Source organism: Nansenia antarctica (assembly GCF_963989245.1).
Source record: "Nansenia antarctica genome assembly, chromosome: 9".
Taxonomy (NCBI): domain Eukaryota; kingdom Metazoa; phylum Chordata; class Actinopteri; order Argentiniformes; family Microstomatidae; genus Nansenia; species Nansenia antarctica.
Genome location: NC_137679.1, coordinates 38,730,433 through 38,753,088, shown reverse-complemented (window position 1 = coordinate 38,753,088; position 22,656 = coordinate 38,730,433). Strand labels below are relative to the sequence as shown.

General features: G+C 44.9%; 2 protein-coding genes across 2 annotated transcripts; one reads left to right on the top strand and one right to left on the bottom strand.

Moving 5' to 3' along the window:
* Positions 1-2,986: 2,986 nt before the first annotated feature.
* Positions 2,987-10,662, bottom strand: wdr76 (WD repeat domain 76; the record flags this gene model as incomplete). Its single annotated transcript, XM_080539764.1, has 10 exons — positions 2,987-3,073; positions 4,733-4,817; positions 4,862-4,948; positions 5,655-5,708; positions 6,799-6,951; positions 7,108-7,206; positions 8,501-8,613; positions 8,748-8,906; positions 9,561-9,746; positions 10,597-10,662. 10 exons carry the CDS (start codon positions 10,660-10,662, stop codon positions 2,987-2,989), a joined length of 1,089 nt encoding a protein of 362 aa, XP_080395890.1.
* Positions 10,663-19,379: 8,717 nt separating this feature from the next.
* On the top strand, positions 19,380-21,796 carry LOC308165105 (E3 ubiquitin-protein ligase TRIM21-like). Its single transcript, XM_080539207.1, has 2 exons — positions 19,380-19,421; positions 19,655-21,796. The coding sequence occupies exon 2, from the start codon at positions 19,657-19,659 to the stop codon at positions 21,298-21,300; it is 1,644 nt and encodes a 547-aa protein (XP_080395333.1). The 5' UTR covers positions 19,380-19,421; positions 19,655-19,656; the 3' UTR covers positions 21,301-21,796.
* The last annotated feature ends 860 nt before the right edge of the window (positions 21,797-22,656 follow it).

Below are 22,656 nucleotides of genomic sequence, written 5' to 3'. Positions count from 1 at the left end.
TAACGACCGTGACTTAAGATTGGTTTAAAGTCTGTTGGAATACCATCATCACATCAGCCAACATGCAACAGTCTTTGTGATGTCAGAGATTTCTGTCAAACCGAGTCTAAAGAATACTGTTACTAATAATTCAAATCAATATGTACAATCATGTTTTTTTTAAATGGAATTTTACAAGACATCAAAATAACCTAGATGCAATGGTGTGTTTTCTGTAACGTGTCCTGGCAATTTAGTGGTAGAGAACCTCTTAAACACTCATAGGAACCGTAGACGGAGTTCACATTATTAGATGTGCAATACTATATCAATAAAAACCAAGATCCTTTTTAAGGTGGGACATTTGATGAGTTTAGTTTAAACCCCATTTTGACCATAGGTATTTCCACAGTGGATTATTTAACACTTGCTTGAAAATACCGGTGTGAAAAGGCCCTTCTTCACCCTCAAATTTGTAGTTGTGCAAATGCATTACATTATTTGTAAATGTTGAATACAGTATATTGAAATCATTCTGAATTATTTTGTACAAAGTAATGTCTCCTAATATATTGAGAGGTTCCTTATATAACCTATTTTAACGGAATTGATATGTTATTTTTATCATTGTAAAAGATGTAATTATACATTTTTTAGCGTTGTGAATGAGATATGAGCACTTGTGTAAGAAGAAGTAAGGGAAGTCGAGAAGTAGAAATAATAAAGTTCTCATCACGTTTACGTCCAACTTCACCTAGCAGAGTACTGTTGTACAGTGTACTGGAGAGACAGAGTACTGTAGTACAGTGTACTGTAGAAACAGAGTACTGTAGTAGTCGTTTCCTGTCCTTGCGTTGTCTTTACATGTCTACCAAAGATACCTCTGCTGTCAGACAGGCGTCCCAGAGCAGCCACAGGCCCTACAGACTCACCTTCCACCACTATGGCAGCATATCTGCTCAGTCACAGGAGTCCCACAGTGCGACCACAGGGCCTACACTCACCTTCCACCACTCTCCTCTCAGCAGCCAGGCCCGGCCGTAGGACTTTAGTGGCCCTAAACCAAGTTTTTGATTGACGGGTGGTAGCTAGGCGCTAAATCAACGACGCAAGTGTGGCCCCCCTCTATCGGTTGTGGCCCTGAGTGTTTAGGCCAGGGGCCGGCCCTGCTGGCGTCATATCTGCTCAGTGAGACAGGGGTCAGGGGTCAACAGTGAAGGGAAACAAGACGACGATCATTATCATCACCACAAACTTCGACCGCATCACGCTTCTCTGTTGTTTATTTGCCTCGGTACAGCGGCGTAGCCGTTCAGTTAGATACATGTTGAGTTTAAATGTTAGGAAGTCTCCCTCATCACCTTAAGGTTGCGTTTCAGAGATTATGGATCGGATGATCAGATGTTCTAGAGATATAGATGTATGTGCTTCACAGCAATATGTAAGATGAAACTAGATGGTTCCTGATTGATGTATTACATGTGTGTTGGAATTGTGAAGAGTGAACAGTCAAAGCAGAAAGAGTTTGAGAAGATATGAAGAGTTTTACCTACAATGGCATAAGGTACCCGTATTTCTACCTAAGTTTCAATGTGACCCGTATGACAAACAATACAGCATTATTTGAGCAATAACAACTAAATAAATAAACAACAAGGGCAGCCTTGGACAGTAAAGTAATGTTTTGTTTTCGATTTGTTGAAATTGTCCCAAAATGTCTTTCTGCAGAACCACACTGACATGCAAGTCTATGCGTCATGATTCCCTGTATTCCGGTGACCCTAGCCTGATAATGCATGAGACAAGGGACAGACGATGCGGTGGCGCTGACATGCAATTGTAAACGTCCATCGCAAAGAACCTGGCGTTGGTCACACTTAGACAAAGAGACCCTGCCCAGAAACAACTGTAGCTCCTGCTGTCCCCTAGACACCTAGCGCAGGCCTGAAAGGAGGAGATAAGTATAAACAAAATGGCGACTTGTCCACTGAGCCTATCAGGACAAGATGGAGTCACTACATGTACTTACTTATACCTATCTTAGTAGTTAATTTAAGTGTCTAGGGTAGAGGGGTTAGGGGTTAGGGGTCTTCCCAGAGAGGTCACTAGCCCCCTGCAGGGGCCGAAGCCTTCGTTCTGGGTCATGCCGTGCATATGGACGTTCATCTGTAAGCATGAGTTCAGCATTTCTGTCACATCCCCCCCCCCCCTCCCCACCCCAAATAGGACTGCATCATTTTAATCACATTGAAAACTGGTGTACTGAATTAATTTATCAATAAATATAATATATTCTTAAATTTGTGTCCTTGATTGAGTCTAAATCCATACCCTCTATGTATCTTGTTTCCTAAGTTCTGACAGCTCTTCGTATCGTGACCAACGTTAGTGTTTACATTCAGTTCAGTTATTGAATATGGAACAACACTGCCATCTAGAGTCCAAAACACTGAAACATTTGACTCCAGTTTCTCACTAGAAACATTTAATAATAACAATTTTAGATACTTTAAGTATTATAAAAAGGACAGAATGATGAATGAGAACAGAACAGTCATCCAATATCTTGCATCACAGTGTTTAGAGCTGAACCAACACACACACACACACACACACACACACACACACCGCCACCCATCCAACACACACACACACACACACACACAACACACCCTCACATACACCGTCCGCCACCCATCCAACACACAACACCCCCCCACACACACACACATGCACCCATCCAACACACACACACACACACACACACACACCGCCCCCCATCCAACACACGCACCCATCCATCCAACACACACCCATCCAACACACACACACCCATCCAACACACACCCACCCACACACACATCCCCCCCCCCCACACACACACACACACCCATACCGCCACACAAACACCACCGCCCCACACACACACACACACACACACACACACACACACACACACACACACACACACACACACACACACACACACACACACACACACACTCAGTCAGTCAGTCAGGACGTGTAGGCGTCCTGTGCTGTTGCCTCCCAGCAGGGCGTTCCTGCCAGGGTGGAAGGCGGTGACAGAACACACGGTGGTCAGGTTCTCCTCCAGGGTGGAAGGCGGTGACAGAACACACAGTGGTCAGGTTCTCCTGCCAGGGTGGAAGGCGGTGACAGAACACACGGTGGTCAGGTTCTCCTCCAGGGTGGAAGGCGGTGACAGAACACACGGTGGTCAGGTTCTCCTGCCAGGGTGGAAGGCGGTGACAGAACACACGGTGGTCAGGTTCTCCTGCCAGGGTGGAAGGCGGTGACAGAACACACGGTGGTCAGGTTCTCCAGGGTGGAAGGCGGTGACAGAACACACGGTGGTCAGGTTCTCCTGCCAGGGTGGAAGGCGGTGACAGAACACACGGTGGTCAGGTTCTCCTCCAGGGTGGAAGGCGGTGACAGAACACACGGTGGTCAGGTTCTCCTCCAGGGTGGAAGGTGGTGACAGAACACACGGTGGTCAGGTTCTCCTCCAGGGTGGAAGGCGGTGACAGAACACACGGTGGTCAGGTTCTCCTCCAGGGTGGAAGGCGGTGACAGAACACACGGTGGTCAGGTTCTCCTCCAGGGTGGAAGGCGGTGACAGAACACACGGTGGTCAGGTTCTCCTCCAGGGTGGAAGGCGGTGACAGAACACACGGTGGTCAGGTTCTCCTGCCAGGGTGGAAGGTGGTGACAGAACACACGGTGGTCAGGTTCTCCTGCCAGGGTGGAAGGTGGTGACAGAACACACGGTGGTCAGGTTCTCCTGCCAGGGTGGAAGGTGGTGACAGAACACACGGTGGTCAGGTTCTCCTGCCAGGGTGGAAGGCGGTGACAGAACACACGGTGGTCAGGTTCTCCTCCAGGGTGGAAGGCGGTGACAGAACACACGGTGGTCAGGTTCTCCTCCAGGGTGGAAGGAGGCGGTGACAGAACACACGGTGGTCAGGTTCTCCTGCCAGGGTGGAAGGCGGTGACAGAACACACGGTGGTCAGGTTCTCCTCCAGGGTGGAAGGCGGTGACAGAACACTCGGTGGTCAGGTTCTCCTCCAGGGTGGAAGGTGGTGACAGAACACACGGTGGTCAGGTTCTCCTCCAGGGTGGAAGGCGGTGACAGAACACACGGTGGTCAGGTTCTCCTGCCAGGGTGGAAGGTGGTGACAGAACACACGGTGGTCAGGTTCTCCTCCAGGGTGGAAGGCGGTGACAGAACACACGGTGGTCAGGTTCTCCTCCAGGGTGGAAGGCGGTGACAGAACACACGGTGGTCAGGTTCTCCTGCCAGGGTGGAAGGCGGTGACAGAACACACGGTGGTCAGGTTCTCCTCCAGGGTGGAAGGCGGTGACAGAACACACGGTGGTCAGGTTCTCCTGCCAGGGTGGAAGGCGGTGACAGAACACTCGGTGGTCAGGTTCTCCTCCAGGGTGGAAGGTGGTGACAGAACACACGGTGGTCAGGTTCTCCTCCAGGGTGGAAGGCGGTGACAGAACACACGGTGGTCAGGTTCTCCTCCAGGGTGGAAGGCGGTGACAGAACACACGGTGGTCAGGTTCTCCTCCAGGGTGGAAGGCGGTGACAGAACACACGGTGGTCAGGTTCCAGGGTGGAAGGCGGTGACAGAACACACGGTGGTCAGGTTCCAGGGTGGAAGGCGGTGACAGAACACACGGTGGTCAGGTTCTCCTGCCAGGGTGGAAGGCGGTGACAGAACACACGGTGGTCAGGTTCTCCTCGTCTTTAAAGGTGTGCAGGAGCTGGCCGCTCTCCTGGAACACCTGGCTCCTCCGGGGCCTCTGCGTGCTGCAGCCCACCACGAAGCAGTCCTCCCGCCTGGGGTCCCACACCGCCTGCAGCCCACCACGAAGCAGTCCTCCCGTCTGGGGTCCCACACCGCCTGCAGGCTGCTCAGCCAGCGGCTCGGCATGTCATGTCTACAATTGCCCCCCAAAGAAACGGGGGTATTCCATCAACGTTGCGAAAAGCAAATCCAGGCTTATTTTGCTAAATCTCGCGAGTAAGGCTGGATTTTTTCTTTTTAAATGGATTGGGATTCATCTAAATAAGCCTGGATTGTTCTTTAGCGACGTTGATGGAATACCCCCCAGATGTACTACTGTATTACATAATGGGCCGGTTTCACAGACGAGGCTTAAGTCTAGTCCTGGGCTAAATCACACATTCAATGTAAAATCTCCATTGAAGATGCTTTTTAGTCTAGGATTAGGCTTAGGCCTTGTCTGTGAAACCTGCCCGTACAGTCCACCCCATATCATATGCAGATATACAGCCTTCCAAAAAAGCCTTCAGAAGTATCCTGAAAATGTACATTAGGAAAGGGAACCAAAGCAAACGCTAAACTTTTTAAAAAATATTATTATTATTATTCATTTATTTGCCATGCAACTTGTCAATCAATTGTTGGAATGGGTATTTTTTGCTCTAGGCATAGGGTCAGCCATAGTCAGCGCCCCTGGAGCAATTAGGGGTTAAGTGCCTTGCTCAAGGGCACAACGGCAGTGAGATCTAACGAGCGACCGTCCGATTGCTAGCCGGCCTCTCTAACCTCTAACCTCTTGGCTAGGCCGGCCCATGTGTCTTGAATGGTGTCTTTTATACAAAGCGATTGTGTATTCATACCTCAGGGAAGTCAAAAGGGGAGCTTTGGAGGTCAGTTCAGATGTGTCATATATCCTATAGAAAAACAACAATAGACTTTTAATCAGAACCATAAACTATTATGAAAATAAAGTATTATTACAGCACTTTGGAAGCCTGTCTGACAGCTGTATCAAGTGCTGTCCTCTGCCTAAACACTAGAACAGTCATGGTAGGGGTCACGGTGACCCGCTGAGTAATTATATATATTTTTTTATATCTTTGCACTCAATCAAAGTTCAAGACCCTCCTTTCATGTCTTTTCCTAGATATGTGCGATATAGGTATCCTTGCATTTTCATAAAAACATCAGGATAAGCTAGTATAAAGATATTTTTGCAGTTTTTCTGTGTAGGAGGCAGGCTAATTTACAAGAAGCGCCCTCTAGTGATCTTTGTGTGTAAGTAGCAGATTTCAATTCTAAAGAGGGGGTATTTTTTTTGCATGTTACTGCCCCCTGTTGGCCACACCGAACACATTTCAAAAGTGCACTGTGGCGGCACGCCATAGTCTAATTTTTCCCGCCATAGTCTCATAATGAACCCGCCCCCGAACCCCACCGAGGTCCACCCACCACAATCTCACAAAATCCTGTGGGAAACACTGCTTTGACGGCTACTGATTTATCATAGATAAAGTAACACACAGATAAGTTAACCAGACAGATAAGATAGCCAGACTGTGTTTACCACCTCAAATTAATTAATTTATGCCCAGCCAAATCCATGTTTAGAGGTAGCTAGCTAACATTACATTGATCATACTCGTATGACTTTTCACTTTAAAAAAAAATGCTGGTCGAGAGAGGACGCTGGCTTTGCTTGTTCGCCGCTTCTCCGTCCGAAATCTAGATATACTTGCACTACACAGAGTAGATTGTCCTACAAAGACACTTAGATTTAGTAATCTAAAATGTATTAGACCCCTATACTTTCTTTTTTTGTTTCTTTTTATTTTACTACTCTATCTTTTCAGTTTGTAAAGCGTCTTTGAGTGTCTAGAAAAGCGCTATATAAGTCTAATGTATTATTATTATCATCATCATGGCCATTCAGCACTAGTTTAATGCTAAAATCTACATACTGGATCTTCGAGCGATGTAAACATGCCAGACTGCCAAACTGACCTGATGTTGTTGTCCAAACAGGAAGTGAGCACCCTGTTTCCTGTGCTGGGTGAGAAGTAGGCGCTGGAGATGCAGCGTGAGTGACCAATCAGGTGGGAGACGGCCCGGTTCGACGATTTCTTCAAACAGCGGGCGTCGTAAATGCTCACCTCCCTTCAGAAAAAAAAAAGAGAGAAAAAGAACAATCAACAACATAAAATCACAGAAACCGTACGTTTCTGCTGTACATTTCCTGATAAGGATTATTCACGATTTGACAGCTTTCAGGCAAGATAAGGACCCGAAGGGTGGACAATGTGCATGTCATACCTGTTTTCAGCCACCGCAAAGTACTGCTTCTGGACAGGATGGACGCTGACACAGCGCACCGTCTGAGAGTCCAGCGAATGGATGGACTCAGGAGAGGTTCTGTGTCAACACAAGACAAACACAACACAGTAGGAAAGCTTTGTGAATATAACACAAGGGGCGGGAGGTAGCCCAGAGATTAGATTAGATATCTTTTTAGAGCATTTCGGCTTTATTGGGATAGAGACAGTAGAGACTGACAGGAAGGATGAGTGAGATAGGGGGGATTAGGGCTGCAACAACGAATCGATGAAATCGATAATGAAATTCGTTGGCGACGTATTCCATTATCGATTCGTCAGGTCTTGTTCCATAACAAACCTACTTCGTGTTGACGCAACGCTGCCTTGCGGAGCCGGTGTAGGCATCGCGAAGCGAATCATAGCGCTACCTATGGCCGGAAAGGGCAGAACCTATGACCGGAACCGGAAAGTGTGAAAATCTGGTAGGGTGGGAAAATCCGGTACCTACACCGGCGCGGCGGCTACATTTAAATCATGGCGGAGAAAACGACTCGACCGAAATCGTCCAAGGTAGATGCACTTGTGAGTTCTGGCGAAGCGTCAGCTAAATGTATGACTGTAATGTAATGCGATAGCCAGTGAGTGTTTGCTCGCATTCATGAATTCAATATTGCATGACAAGTGTATTTAGCTAGCTGGCTAACGTCAGTGGTAGAGCAGAGGTGATAAGCTAAAGGCTAGCTAGTGGTAGCCTACCAAGCTACCCGTGAGTTAGAGTGAGGCACTGACTGTAGCCTAGCCTATTGTATGGAGTGAGAGGACACATTGCATTGTTTTGGAGCATATCTGTTATATAAAAACATTAGTGTCTTGTCTGTAGCCTATTGCACTTTGGGTTACTGACCTTTACATTAAGCAAAGTTATTACCTAAAACAATGCATGTATTGAGCTAGAGTTCAATTACTTTATTGAAACAATCTACCGCCATAGTCCATGGCCTGTTGTTAAACCTATTTGATGTAGCAAAGCCTTTTTTATTTATATTATTTATTATTTTGTATTAATACTTATTCATTTTGCACATGTATATGTATAGGCCTGGCTGATCTAGAAAACATAAAATAAAATTTGCAAAAGAAATCTTTTTATTTGTATCCGATTAAACGAAAAAATAATCGGCAGATTAATCGATTATCAAAATAATCGTTAGTTGCAGCCCTAGGGGGATGACATGGAGGACATGTCGACGGCCGGAACCTGTGATGACATGGCATGTGTGGCTTACTGTGCTACGCCACTTTACACGCCCCCCCCCCCCCCCCCCCATCATCTTTCTGTGTTTGTCACAAGTAAATCTTTCTACAAAGAGAAAACAAACGTTGTACATTACCCTGGCGTCCGCCTGTCAACGATGGCGACATCTCCCCGCCAGTCACCGACCACCAGCGTCGAACAGTCATGTGACAGGGAGTCAAAGGTTTCCAAGCAAGTATGGCGATAAACCTAGTTTGTAAAAAAAATACAACGTCACATCAATGTTCATGTATGAAGGCTACAACAATGCATGTAAGATGTGTCTGTGGGTGTGAGGATCACACCCGGTTGCTTGGCTTGTATATGAACATAATGTTTTCTACCTCGTCAAAGACGGCCTTCTCCACGTCCGTGCAGCGCAGCGTGCCGTCGTAGCTCAGGGACAGCAGGCTGGGGGGGCGTGTCCTGCTGAACGCCAGGCAGGCCACCGGCCGGCTGTGAGGCTGGAAGAGCAGGACGCCGTCCTCCCCCTCGTCAGAGTCCTGAGGAGACGCCACAGAGACACATCAGCGTTAGCCAGTCAGTCCCGTCTTCTCTCACGCATGCATTTACATTACATTTACATTACATTTACATTTTTAGCATTTAGCAGACGCCTTATTCCAAAGCGACTTACAATCAATACATTAAGCATGTGAATCATCAATCCACCAGTCACAGCAGGAAGAGTAATCTAGCTCAGGCCAGCAGCCATTGAGCTGCTAGAAGAACTCATTTCTTTTCTTTTTATAGACACCGGAGAAACAGTACAAGGAGGTCTAGAGGTCTAGGCCTAGAAATCTTAGGAGACACAGTGTAGAGGTGGAAGCAGGTGTCTCAGGAGACAGTGCTGGGGGGTAGTAGATGTCTCAGGAGGAGCAGTTAAGGTGTAACCTGAAGAGATGGGTCTTCAGTCTCCGACGGAAGATGGCATGCAGAGGTACGCCTGCTGTCTCTAACCTCGTCAATGAACACATCCACCATTTTGTTCCCATACTTTTTTTCATGCGATTTTGTCTAATGGTATTTGTCACAGGCATATATTTGTACTAGTTGCTGGTCGCTTGGGAATTTGTTATTGTAACAGTAACAGACAGCTAATACTAGTTAGGAGAGAGTATACTATACTGTAGTTAAGTCAACTAAAGTCAACTCACCAGGTTCCACAGCCCCACTTGGCCCTGCTTGCTCCCCACGGCCATGAGGAGGTGGCTGGTACAGGGGTGGAAGGCCGCAGAGAAGATGCGGCTCTTCACCACCTTCGCGACTCTGTTTCTAGTCAGATGCAGGCTCCTCAGGGCGGTCTGATAACCTGCACAAGTATTAATGCACCGGTTACGGTTCTGCACGGTGGAGAATCTCCCACTTATACAGCACTAGTCAAAAGTTTGGACACACATCCCCCATTCAATAGAATGTTCAGGGTTCCTACAAGTCAAATGTAAAAAAAAAAATGACCTTTTTTATACCTCTTTGAATATAATTTTAGACCTATTCGCGACACCATATGATAGCTTTTTGTCATCCTCAAGGTGATGAAATGAGGGATTTATACAGACAAAAAAGGAAGCGAATTGGCATTTTTGGGGTTCCAGCTTGATACATTTCTGCGTAAATAGATGTGGTCAGACTGATTTCCTTGCAGGATCTAATTTTTAACACCTAGCACCTCATTTTTAGACCAAATAACTGAAATGTAAGACCTTATAAATCGAATTGCTGGATTTTAGACTTTAAGGCACGGGAACACTGACATATACATCTCAAGCGAAACCTTCCAGAATTTGAAAACTCACTCTTTCAGGTCCGGGTTCAACTCTGGCTTTTCTTCTTTGATGGAGTTCTGGACACCGATCAACACATCAGAGAATGATCAGTGAAAAGGAAAGGGGGAAAGGGATTCAAAGTTTGTCATTGCACAGAGTACAACAAAATGCATTCATGCTCTAGAGCGGGCATTTAGGCAACGGGTTACAGTCATTGAAGGTGACCCCGGAGCAATTAGGGGTTCAGTGCCTTGCTCAGGGGCACTTCGACACACATGGCCCGCCGGGGATTCCAACCGCTGCCAGCTGCCGACTTTGGGATCATTAGACGCCGGCTCTACCGGCTGAGCCACAGCCGCCCCTAGGAAAAGTAGACCACGATGGAATCGCCATGACAACTGGCAAACGACAGAGAAGCAATTCCCACCTCGGCCCACAGCCTGAGGAACTCTGGAGGTAGCTGACTGCCCTCGTCCATGTTCACTGCTTCCATACTGACGGGTCCCTCCGGTATCTCAGCCGGTATCTCGGCCGGTTGAAGCTTCAGGAAAATATAGGTAAAGTACAAGTTATACAAAAATAATATTCTCACAATGCGCATCAAATAAACACATCAACTAACATCTACGGAATATTCTAGCATCTGTTTGTCTCCTCGATCCCATCTCCTATATAAGCATGAAACAGAGTTGCACTTAACGTCATCCAGTGCGGGGTGTGAATAAAGTCAGCCAAATTGCTAGGTAGATACCACACAAATACACGTGGAACACTCTAGGAGGTGGTGAATGTTCCGGAATTCTTTGGCAGTTGGTGAGTTAACCAATCAAATTGGTCAGACACTTACGGGCGCATCCGAGCCGGATTCCAGCGGGACAGCGACTGACTCAGAATCGTTGTTCTGTAGGCGCATGGACTTGCGAGGAGGCAGAACTTCAGTCACTGTGCTCTTTGACTTCCTGTGCAGACAGTACGGTACTCTGTGTTAACAATAGTATAGAGTCTTCAAGAACACCAATTAGCTAACTGGTTCTGAAGCCCAATGCACACAGCATGCGATTTTGTCGCACCGCGAATTCGATTCCATTGTTTTGAATGAGACAATTCGATTCCATTGTTTTGAATGAGACAATTCGATTCCATTGTTTTGAATGAGACAATGCACACGGCGTGCGATGCGATATTGTCGCACGACAACATTCGATTCTCCATTCACACCCACACACTTCGGTGGTGTGAATTGAGAATCGAATGTTGTCGTGCGACAAAATCACACGCTGTGTGCATTGGCCTTGAGAGTTGTTTAACTCTTGAGGTTCCTTGGCTCTCCAACCGAATTGGGTTGCATAGCAACTCACTGCTGAAACAATCTGCAGAGGACATTTCAGTCGGTCGCTCTGGGGCCGCTAGGGCAGTTTCAAGTTTTGTTTGAGGACCTCTTTATTAAAAAAAAAAAAAAAAAAAAGTATTTTGTTTTTCCTGATTGTGTTTTATGATGTTGTAATTTAGTATGTGTATTATATACATACCTCTGAAGACCTCTCTTTTTTAAAGCTTCACTGGCATACAAAAAAAAAAGGGTTATCCATTATATTGCATAATTATACACAAATGTCTGGTTAATTTGCCATGGCAGATGTTGTAATAACACACATTTCATAGATGTCACCAACCTGTAGCAGTTTAATGGAGGACAGGAAATCCTGGTTTTGTTTAACGTTTTCCAATCGTTCAAGTTCATATGCAGACATAATACCCTTCAGTATAGAAAGACAGACCAAGGACCAAGTTATTTGCTGGACACATTTGACATTAATTCTTTGATCGAATGAGAACTCGGCTATAAGGCCTTGCAGGATACAAGGATGAAACACTTACACTTGTATGTGTATCTTCATCCTTCACATTTACTTTCCTAGGTCTGGATTCCTCTTCCAAAGGTGGTGTCCTCTGACAGGTGAATTAAATATGAAATGTTGTTAAACTTGGACTCACCAACAATACAAAAACAAAACAAAAAACTGGTCACAAACTTTCATCATTTTGGGACTCTGTATTATGAATGTATTATGAGGAACTAACCTCTCTTTTGACACCCTTAGTAGGGGGCACTTTTGGGGGTTGTGGTTTGTTCCTCTGGCGTGCCGAGCTTCGGACTGCAACTTCATTCTCTGGATTTGAAGGAGGCGTCATTTCCTAAAATGAATGTTGAAATATGTCCGTTTGTTTTACAAGACAGTGGTTAATAAAGTGACCACGGATACAATGGTGGTTAAATATATTATTAGGAGACAAAACGCAAAAGTCAAGCTGACATAAACCACGCAAGAGCCTGGATTGTCCTTGATGGAATACACCCCTGATATTGACTTTGGTCCTTGCAATGTTGGGGAGGAGGAGGCTCCGAGGACCCGATGCTCATGCATGCGTGTAACCTGTTACCTAGCAACCTAGCCACGCCGTGCCAGGGTTGCCAGATGGGGCGGGTTCCCGCCGAATGGGCTACTTTTGATCACACTTTTGTTGCCAGCTGTTTAGACATTAACAGCTGTGTACTGAGTAATTTTCAAAGGACAATAAATCTATACTGTTATTCAAGCAGCACACTGACTACTTTAAGTTATATCAAAGTTTCAGTAGGATAATGTTATCCCCTGAATGGATATAACAGAATATTTGCAAAAATCTAAAGGGTGTACTCGCTTTTGAGATATACTGTATGTGTGTGCAAGCATGTTTTTGATATTGTCAATCGTCTCACTTTTACGAGGTGAGCTGGTAAGACAAAACCCAAGACTAAGTGTATCTTCACTTCCCTTGCCTATAATTGACGAGACTAGACAAAGATTCAAGTGTTAGAGAACATTTATAACACTAGTGTTTTCGCAGTGCAAACACAGACACATGTCTGTACATGGTAGGTTGTTAGATGTGCATGTGCATCTCCCTTTCACACATTTGATTTTGTTTTTTTGCAGGAGCAGTATACCAGCTATAAAACTGCAACTGGGGCTGGGGGAAGTGACATCCAGTCAATCTCAAAGAAATCTCCCTCTATCTTCCAGCCATGGCTCATTGGGACGTCTGGCTGGCTCTCAAGGGACCTCCTGTATATGGCTGCCTGGTAGTTTGCCCGCTGAGTATGTTTGTGCAAGGCATCCTTAGACTTCGGTCATTGCACTTCCCACTCTTAAACATTTGACACCTAGCTAAATGTACATCCCTACAGCCTTTGTGGTCGTAGAGGTCCTCAGTTTCCTCATAAAGCTCTGTTGGCAGTTGAAAAGCTGTTCCCAACTTTTGTAAAGTAGCACAATGCTCTTTGTTGGACAGGAATGTTTTTACGGCCTTCACTTTTCCATTGCCGTGCAGTGCACTCACTGTATCACAGCCGGTGAAACAGTGAAATCCAATGAGCGCATCAGAGATTTTATCACCAAGATGGCTGTGTATTCTCTGTACGTGTATGGTGCGTTTGTTTATCCTTTCCCTGTGTGGAAGTACAGGTTTGCTCCTATTTCCTTACAGAAAGCAATAGCCAGTACAAACACATCTGTGTCAGGAGACTCAGGACTGCTGATCACAACACGTGAGCTATACTGTGAGGCATGTGCACAGTGAAGCAACAGCCGGGTGTCTGCCTCCTCCTGTATTGAGAACAGCAGGGCTTAAAGTGGGAAAAAATCCTGTGCCTGAAACTTTTTCTTGGGGAGGGGGGTCACAGTTTGAGATATTGGGAGAACGGGTACAGAAGACAGCTTCTTGTCTCAATGTTTAAATGCATTAATACTATTTTATAGTCAATACAAAATATATGTCTCAATGTTAAAATGCATTAATACTTTAAATGAATGTGCAACAATTAGTGTTGTTCCGATACCGATACTAGTATCGGCATGGCCACCGATACGCACAAAAATGCTGGTATCGGTATCGGCGAGTACTAACAAATAACACCCGATACCAAACTTGTGATGCGCGTTTTGCACAGGCTGCATTCGTAATTCGCTCTTAGAACGCTGGAGCGCACAGTGGTATCAACGTCATAAAGGGACCAAGCAATTTGATTGGACAAGAGGCATTCCTTGAGTGGTGATCAGATTTCCAGAGCGAATTTACGAACGCACCCACAGCGTCCCGCAACTCGGTGAATGAATTGTCTCCGGTGACGGTGACGGTGTGAAGACACGAGAAACATTAAATTTTTAAAGTTGAGCAAAGTAAATAGGATTTTACAAGTCCCGTTAACAAGTATATCATCACCTGTGATCGGCAAGCATGGCCCCTAAGGATTATGTGGCAGAGAAAGGTACGTTTTGTTTTACCGGCGTTACTCATACAGACAGTGTGTGGTTGAGTTGCTGCTACTGTTCAATGAACAGAACATGCAAAGCGACAGGCACTGCTGGGGATGAAGAGCTATGTAATGTTATACGCGTAACTAATAACTAGCTATCGTTCTTGACTTTTAATTTCAACAATGGTGCCACGTTTGCCCACTTTTCACCAGGGTAACTAATTCTGTTGGCCAATGCATGGTAGCTAAAAAACCAACCCCGTTTCATGAAGCACACACCGGACTGTCAAAGTTATAAAAACCAGTGTCTAGAACTTTTAAGTCTACTTGCGTTTAGCTAGAAACTTTGCTAGGAGTCTCCGACTAGAAGGTTTAAACCCTAGCAGCATTCTTTGCTTGTCAGGCTTCAAAACTACCCGGATGGAATAACTCGGAAGAAGTCCGGGCCAGTCTCCGTGTCAAACCTAGTCGAATATGGAAGTGATTTCACAAATTCATTGAACTGCACTTTGACAAATCGTGTGCCTTCACATATATTAGTACCTGGCCACATTCTTCTTTTGATGGGCGACACCGCCTTCACTCCCCAGTCCCACAGGCCGGCCCTGCTGTTATGATTAGTTACAGAACCAAATGGTACCTTGATTGAGTTGGTTAATAGATTTTTGTTGATACTTTTCACGATACCAAACACCCGATGCCAGACTAAGTGTTAGCAATAATTTTACATCGAGGTGAGTATGCGGCTCAAAAAACATGTTTTTTTGTTTTGTTTTTTCAAACGCCGTGGTATCGGATCGGTACTCGGTATCGGCAAGTACTGCACGGTCAGGTATCGGTATCGGTATCGGGATCAAGAAATGGTATCGGAACAACACTAGCAACAATACTATGTGCAATATGACAACCCTTGTGTACATAAGGTTCAGATATAGGAAAAGTTAGGATATGTATAGCATAGCATAGAGTACAGCACAGTGTTTTATTGTATAGTATAGTAGTATAGTAGATAGTGTACATAGCCTTTATTTATGTAAACCAGCTCTTTTCCCTTTTTTATTTTACCCTTGGCCCTCGTGTTTTTAGTATTTTTCCAAGCACCAGGGGAGCCCCCCCTCCTAAATTTCGTTGTATGGTACCTGTACTGTATTAATGACAATAAAGACCATTCATTCATTCATAATACTGTTTTATACTCAATACAAAATAAAATAATATATTTAGATGTCTTTAAAAGGCCAAACTGATTGCATCACTTATTAAGCCACTATCACTATAACAATACAGAATAAAATATATACATGTCTTTAAAAGAACAAACTGATTACTTATTAAGCCACTATCACTTATATTCTCCTTCTTGGCACCACGTCCCATAAGGCTTCCCGTCACTACTCAGGGTTTTTCCTGGCTCAAAATGAGGCGGAGGTGGTGGGTCCTTAAACGAGCATCAAACACTTAATTTCTTGCATTCTGGTGAATTGATATGCACCAATTTGTGCCCTTTCTCCATCAATTTATGGTGGAAATTTCATTATATACAGTATGTAAAGGAAAAAACAATATTCAGGCACCAGATGACCATTCCAAATATAATGTAATATAATGCAATATAAGGCTCTCAGGCATTCTGTACTCCTTGAGCAGTCAACATCAACTATCAGCTGTTTCGCTAGCAAACACGAAAGCTAACTTATTTGCGAAACAGCGCCCCCGCCACTACGTCGGCGCAATGCCGCAATTGAAATCCACCGAGTGCAACGCTTGTAGAAAATACGACCGTCAGAGTTTTGTCGAGAGCTGGAGGCGGCCGCCTCATAGTTCTCTATGCAGGAAAAACCCTGCTACTCTCCTCTATCCATGCCCAGCGCCATTTATTCCTTACTCCTCGTTCTAGTATAGCTGTGTCTTCGCCAGGTTTAAGAAACTTGGCTTCCATTTTAATAGACTCTTACTAAAGTTAGCGAGATAGCGGGCTGCTAAAAGCGAACGTCTCTACAAGCTAACATTACACTCATTCAAACTTCTTAAGGCCCGCCCCACTACTCTGCCTCCGATTGGCTAGAAGTCGTTGGTTGGCTTGAGCAATGTGATTGGTAGGCGGAACTGTCTCATTGCTGAAGATGACTCTTTAAATTACGATGTAAACAAATAGCATGTGATTTTTTTTTTTGCTCAATGTTCCCCCGCGCCGGAAATCCGGAACCGTGCCGGAGAACTTTAAGCCCTGGAACAGTGTGAGTAGTGGTAAAACCTCAAGTTCTGTGCCACTGCTGTTGACTCTGATCGCATGACACTCAGACCCATGTCCAACAATCAAAGTGATGTCTTGAATTTGGTCTTTCCTGGACTTGGACCATGTCTCAAAAATAAACTGTTGTAGGTTTTCTTTGTTTTGGCCACAAGCCAAGAACTTGGACCATTGTCTTGGTGTCTTCTGGTCAGCTGAATATATTGTTGTCAACTGACATCCTTTTGTTGCTCGTCGACCTCGTTCTGCGTTCTTTATACTCAGTGTTTTGTAGGTGTCAGGGACAAAATGCACCACTTTAGATTTACTCACTTTGGCTGCATTGATCAGGTACATTAGTGCACTGTTGGCAAATCTTGTATGTATCTTGGGGTTTCATAGTACTAGTGCCATTGCATCCCACACCCAGGTTGAGCCATCAGGGATTTCAACTGTGGCTGGTGGATTTACTGATCCTTCTAGAAAGTGCATTAATTTGGCTTTGTCAGTTTTCACAAGAGAGCCATCTCTGTTCGCAATTGCTGCAGGAAAGGGTCCCAGACTATAGACCAGCATTTCCCCTATGTCTATCTTCCTCACTGTTCCCACAACAATAGTAAAAGTAAAAGTAGTAATGCTTCCAAAGTTATAGCCTAGTTTATTTAAAACTCTCCTAATCTGTTTCCCCAGGTAACCCCAGATGCTCAGCCCTGGACTGCACTGCACATCTTCTGGACCTGACCTGACAGGGCTGACCCTGACCCATTGATGCCTTGTTGTTCATGTCATATCTTAGCTTGTTTATATCATATTGTTCTTATAAATAACTTATATTGCTATAAAACAAACCTGCAGCCTCCTGTACTGATTTTTCCCTTCTCTTGTGGGCTCTTTCAATGTTTCGTATGTTGGCATACTGCATATAGCATTGTCTATGGTAGCCAATATTAGCTGGCACATCTGGAATGTAACTGTCTACTAGCTAGGTTATATTTTTTTACAGCCCTTTCTGCAATTTGGCTTTCTGCAGTGTGAAGATAAACGTATTTTTAAGACATGGTCCACCCGCCGTAGTCTCACAGAATCCTGTGGGAAACACTGGAGCACATAGCACCCTCCTCTTTGCTTACATGAACAGCACATATCGTGTGTGGTGGCGGTACACAAGGTTTCTCTGAGTTTGGCTTACGTGTAATAAATGCGGTTGCACATCACTGTCAAGTTCAATGTGCTCTGGTTCCATGTCAGCATTCAATTCCCTCCTCTAAATCGTATGAAGACGACACCGCAGCCTGTCCAATCTGAAAGGTCTGTGGAACAGCTCACTTCTGCCGCCAGGACACCTCTGAGCTCCAGTAGTGGAATCCGCCCACCTACTACCGGTTAATGTAAATGAGATTTCTTCCAAAATAAAAGCTCGATGGCCGGAGAAAATAGGCAACAACATGACATTGCTGTAGGAGCTATTTTTTGTTTGAGTCTATAATTTATTTAGAAACGGGAAAAAATGCATTTGTGTTTTTTTGTGAACACTAGTAGGCTATAGGAGACGGGTGTGTCAGTGTCAGGTTTGCACCATGGAGCCTCCATGATGGAGGGCACATGTTTTTTTTAGCAGAGCAATGTGGAAAATGTAGCTGTATGTTAAACTTGCTACAATGGATTCAATCTGGACTAAAACGTGAATCTTGCCTGGTACCGGACTTCTTAATTGCATGAGCTTGAAGCGGTGCATCAGTGGCCTTTTTAAATTGTGATTCATGCTGAACAAATTGGAACTTTAAAAATGGCCACTACAATAGATTTAGAATCAAACTCACCTGGGGGGTATTCCATCAACGTTGCTAAATACAAATTCTGGTTTATTCTGTTAAGTCTCACGAGAGTTATCAAAAATAAGCCTGGATTTTCCTTTAGCAACAATGATGGGATACCCCTGAAATGTATTCTAGAAGTGTTGCAGAGTAGAGTGCTACCAGTGATGAATTGAAATCTTCTACGTACAGTCCAGTTTAGCCTTTACACAATAGGCATGTGTACAATTCCATGTGATTCCATATGTCGAAATTACTTTTTAAATTATTATTATAGGCTATATAGGCGTACGTTCTGTTGGGTAATTTGTGCTTATTTCAGTAAAAACATTTTAGAACAAATATTTTTTATCTCATCACTTTCCATTCATGTTTTAAGTCTTTTATTTTGAAAACTGCTTTGGAAAACACAGATCCACGAGGAACTGTTTTGTAATAAGTCCCTCCCCCGTGTTTTGCAACCAGATTCAGGTCAGCTGATAGGCCACTGCTCCTCCCTGATGTCCCATGCGTTTACCAATTCATAACAAATCGAGACTTTTATTCAAGTGTATACGATTTTTTCACACGACTTTCACACGAAGATTTCATTCCATTTATTTTCTAAATAACATAAAGTTAGTAATATGTACCGTCAATGGCGACAATGAACATTAGCCCTACTAAAACCACATGTTAGAAACAGATCAGCCCTGTAAAGGGTTAAGTTCCAGGGAGAAGAGCTGGATGAGGGGAGGAGCATTTCAGCGTCAGTTGGCTGAAATGAAACTAAACTGTGTAGAGACCGGAAGTGTATCGTGGACGAGAGCAGACTCTCAAACTTGTTAGATATCGTTCTCAAACAGGTATCTATCACCCATACAGTATAAAGGACAGAGACAGCATCCACACTCTCACAGAATCACAGACAGGTGAGTTGAGAGACTTACAATGACAAGTCAAGATAAACTCTTGTGTTCACTCTCTACCAGTTTTGTTTATAGACAGTTCAGTATGTAAAACTTATTGATTTGGTTGAAGGACTATTTTCTATGTGATGTAGAATAATGTTATAATTATTGGTCTTGACAGCTCCATAGCTGAAACTATTGAGATCTGATTGATTCCAGGAAATGTTTTATGGTGTCACCTCTGGTCTCTCTAGATATGGCTTCCTCCAGCAGTCTCCTGTCTGAGGAGCAGTTCCTGTGTTCTGTCTGTCTGGATGTGTTCACTGACCCTGTCACTATTCCATGTGGACACAACTTCTGCATGGCCTGTATCAGAAAGTACTGGGACAGCAATGACCTGTGTCAGTGTCCAATGTGTAAAAAGACATTTGGTAAGAGACCAGATCTCTTTGTCAATACTTTCATCTCTGAGATGGCCGCTCAGTTTAGGAAGTCAGTTGAAGTGAAGGCAACCAGCAGCCCAGCCACAGACACACCTGTCAAACCTAGAGAAGTGTCCTGTGACATCTGCACTGGGAAGAAGTCCAAGGCTCTGAAGTCCTGCCTGGTGTGTCTGGCCTCTTACTGTGAGACTCACCTGGAGCCTCATCAGAGAGTCGCAGGCTTAAAGAGACACAAGCTGATCGACCCTGTGGAGAACCTGGAAGACAGGATGTGTAAGAAGCATGACAGACTCCTGGAACTGTTCTGTAGGAGTGACCAGATGTGTGTGTGTCAGTTCTGCACTGAGACAGACCACAAGACCCATGACACCGTCCCCATAGAGGAGGAGTATGGAGAGAGGAAGGCTCAGCTGGGGAAGACAGAGGCAGATGTTCAGCAGATGATCCAGGAGCGACTGCAGAAGGTTTCAGAGATCAAACACTCAGTAGATCTTAGTAAGAAAGATGCCGATAGAGAGAAAGCAGACAGCGTACAGGTCTTCACTGCTCTGGTGGACTCCATGAAGAGAAGCCAGGCTGAGCTCCTTGAAGTGATCGGGGAGAAGCAGAAAGCAGCAGAGAGGTGGGCTGAAGGGCTGATTAAAGAGCTGGAGCAGGAAATCACTGAGCTAAAGAGGAGAAGCACTGAGCTGGAGCAGCTCTCACACACCGAGGACCACCTCCACCTCCTCCAGAGCTTCCCATCCCTGTCCACCCCTCCACACACCAAGGACTGGTCTGAGGTCAGTGTTCACAGTGATCTGAATGTTGAGTCTGTGAGGAGAGTTCTGTCTCAGCTGGAGGAGACACTGAATACAGAGATGGAGAAGCTGCCTGAAGTCAAGCTGAAGAGAAGTCAGCAGTATGCAGTGAACGTGACTCTGGACCCTGATACAGCAAGTCCTAATCTCATTCTGTCTGAGGATGGGAAACAAGTTAGATCAGGAGACACAAGAAAGAATCTCCCTGATAACACAGAGAGGTTTTCTGATTGTTTCAGTGTTTTAGGAAAGGAGGGTTTCTCCTCAGGGAGGTTTTACTATGAAGTGGAGGTGATGGAGAAGACTCGGTGGGAGGTAGGAGTGGCCAGAGAGTCCATCAACAGGAAGGGGAGTTTCACACTGAGCCCTAAGAATGGATACTGGACTGTCCGTTTGAGGAATGGAAATAAGTACAGGGCACTCGCTGGCCCTGGTGTCCCCCTGTCCCTGAGAGAGAAGCCCCAGAAGGTGGGGGTGTTTGTGGATTATGAGGAGGGCCAGGTCTCCTTTTATAATGTGGAGGCCAGGTCTCTGATCTACTCTTTCACTGGCTGCACCTTCACTGAGAAACTCTATCCATACTTCAGCCCCTGTAATAATGATGGTGGTAAAAACTCTGCCCCTCTGATCATCTCTCCTGTCAATCACACTGACTGATTTTCAACCTTCAACTCTGACCAAGCAGTAAAATAAGCATTTAGAATTATCTTTATCTGTTGTCAGTCACTAGGGAAGGTTATGGTATAATTTACCAAACAGTGTAATTTCTGAACTGGTTATCTTTTGTTATATAATTTGTGCTATCGGTGTATCTGCTAGAGATGGTGAATATGCAGCAGCTCCATAAGAAGATATGACTCTATACATGAGGTTGTTTGACTTCTCAGGGTGTTCAAATGATTATAAATCAGATGCTCTTATACTGTATTTTTGTTAAAAGTATTTTGGGGATTTTGAGTGTAATGAATACTGGGTGTGTACAGAGTGAACACAACTTGTGCCCCCTCAGTCTATGCACGTGTGTGACGTAATTACATTTAACAGGATGTGCGTTTGATAGTAATGTTATTGATTTAATGGTTTGCAAAGGGAATCAGATATGCTTAAAAACGGAGCAAAAAAGGTTGACTGTGAATGTAATATGAGAGAGATAGAGAAGATCTATGTGATATTATATGTTTGTCTAATGGTCTGTTTCTTTGGTGGTTTTATCATCACTGCATATCAAACATCAACACCTGATTAATAAAGTCCCTGTTACCTGACACCTGTGAATGAGTGATTCAATCATGCCGAGGGTGAACAAAGTTGCAAACACACACACACATACACATACACACGTGCGCGCACGCTTAGAAACATTTACATTGCATTTACAGAAATGCACCACTTAATTGTTATTAACTGTTAACTTTTAGATTCAACTTCAGAAACACACACACACCCATGCCCTGGTGCAGGCTGCAGTGCTCCCTCTAGTGGTCACTGTGAGGTAACTCTGTTGTCTTCAGAAGTGCTCTCTCTAGTGGTCACTGTGAGGTAACTCTGTTGTCTTCAGAAGTGCTCCCTCTAGTGGTCACTGTGAGGTAACTCTGTTGTCTTCAGAAGTGCTCCCTCTAGTGGTCACTGTGAGGTAACTCTGTTGTCTTCAGAAGTGCTCCCTCTAGTGGTGCAGTGTGAGGTAACTGTTGTCTTCAGAAGTGCTCCCTCTAGTGGTGCAGTGTGAGGTAACTGTTGTCTTCAGGTAAACGTCGCCGGTTCTCCTCCAAGCCCGTCATCCTGACTGAAGCTCAGAAACAGCTGATGGTCCACAAGCTGCCTCAGCTCCTCCGCCTGCACCTCAAACGCTTCAGGTACCACAGCCCTGCAGCCACGGAAGGCTGGCCCAGGTAGAAATCAGAGGACGGGGGCTCATTGTGACTCATGCTAATGTCCCTGAATTAGTCTCTCTCTCTCTCTTTGTCTCTCTCTGTCTCTCTCTTTCTCTCTGTTGCTCTGTCTCTCTCTCTCTCT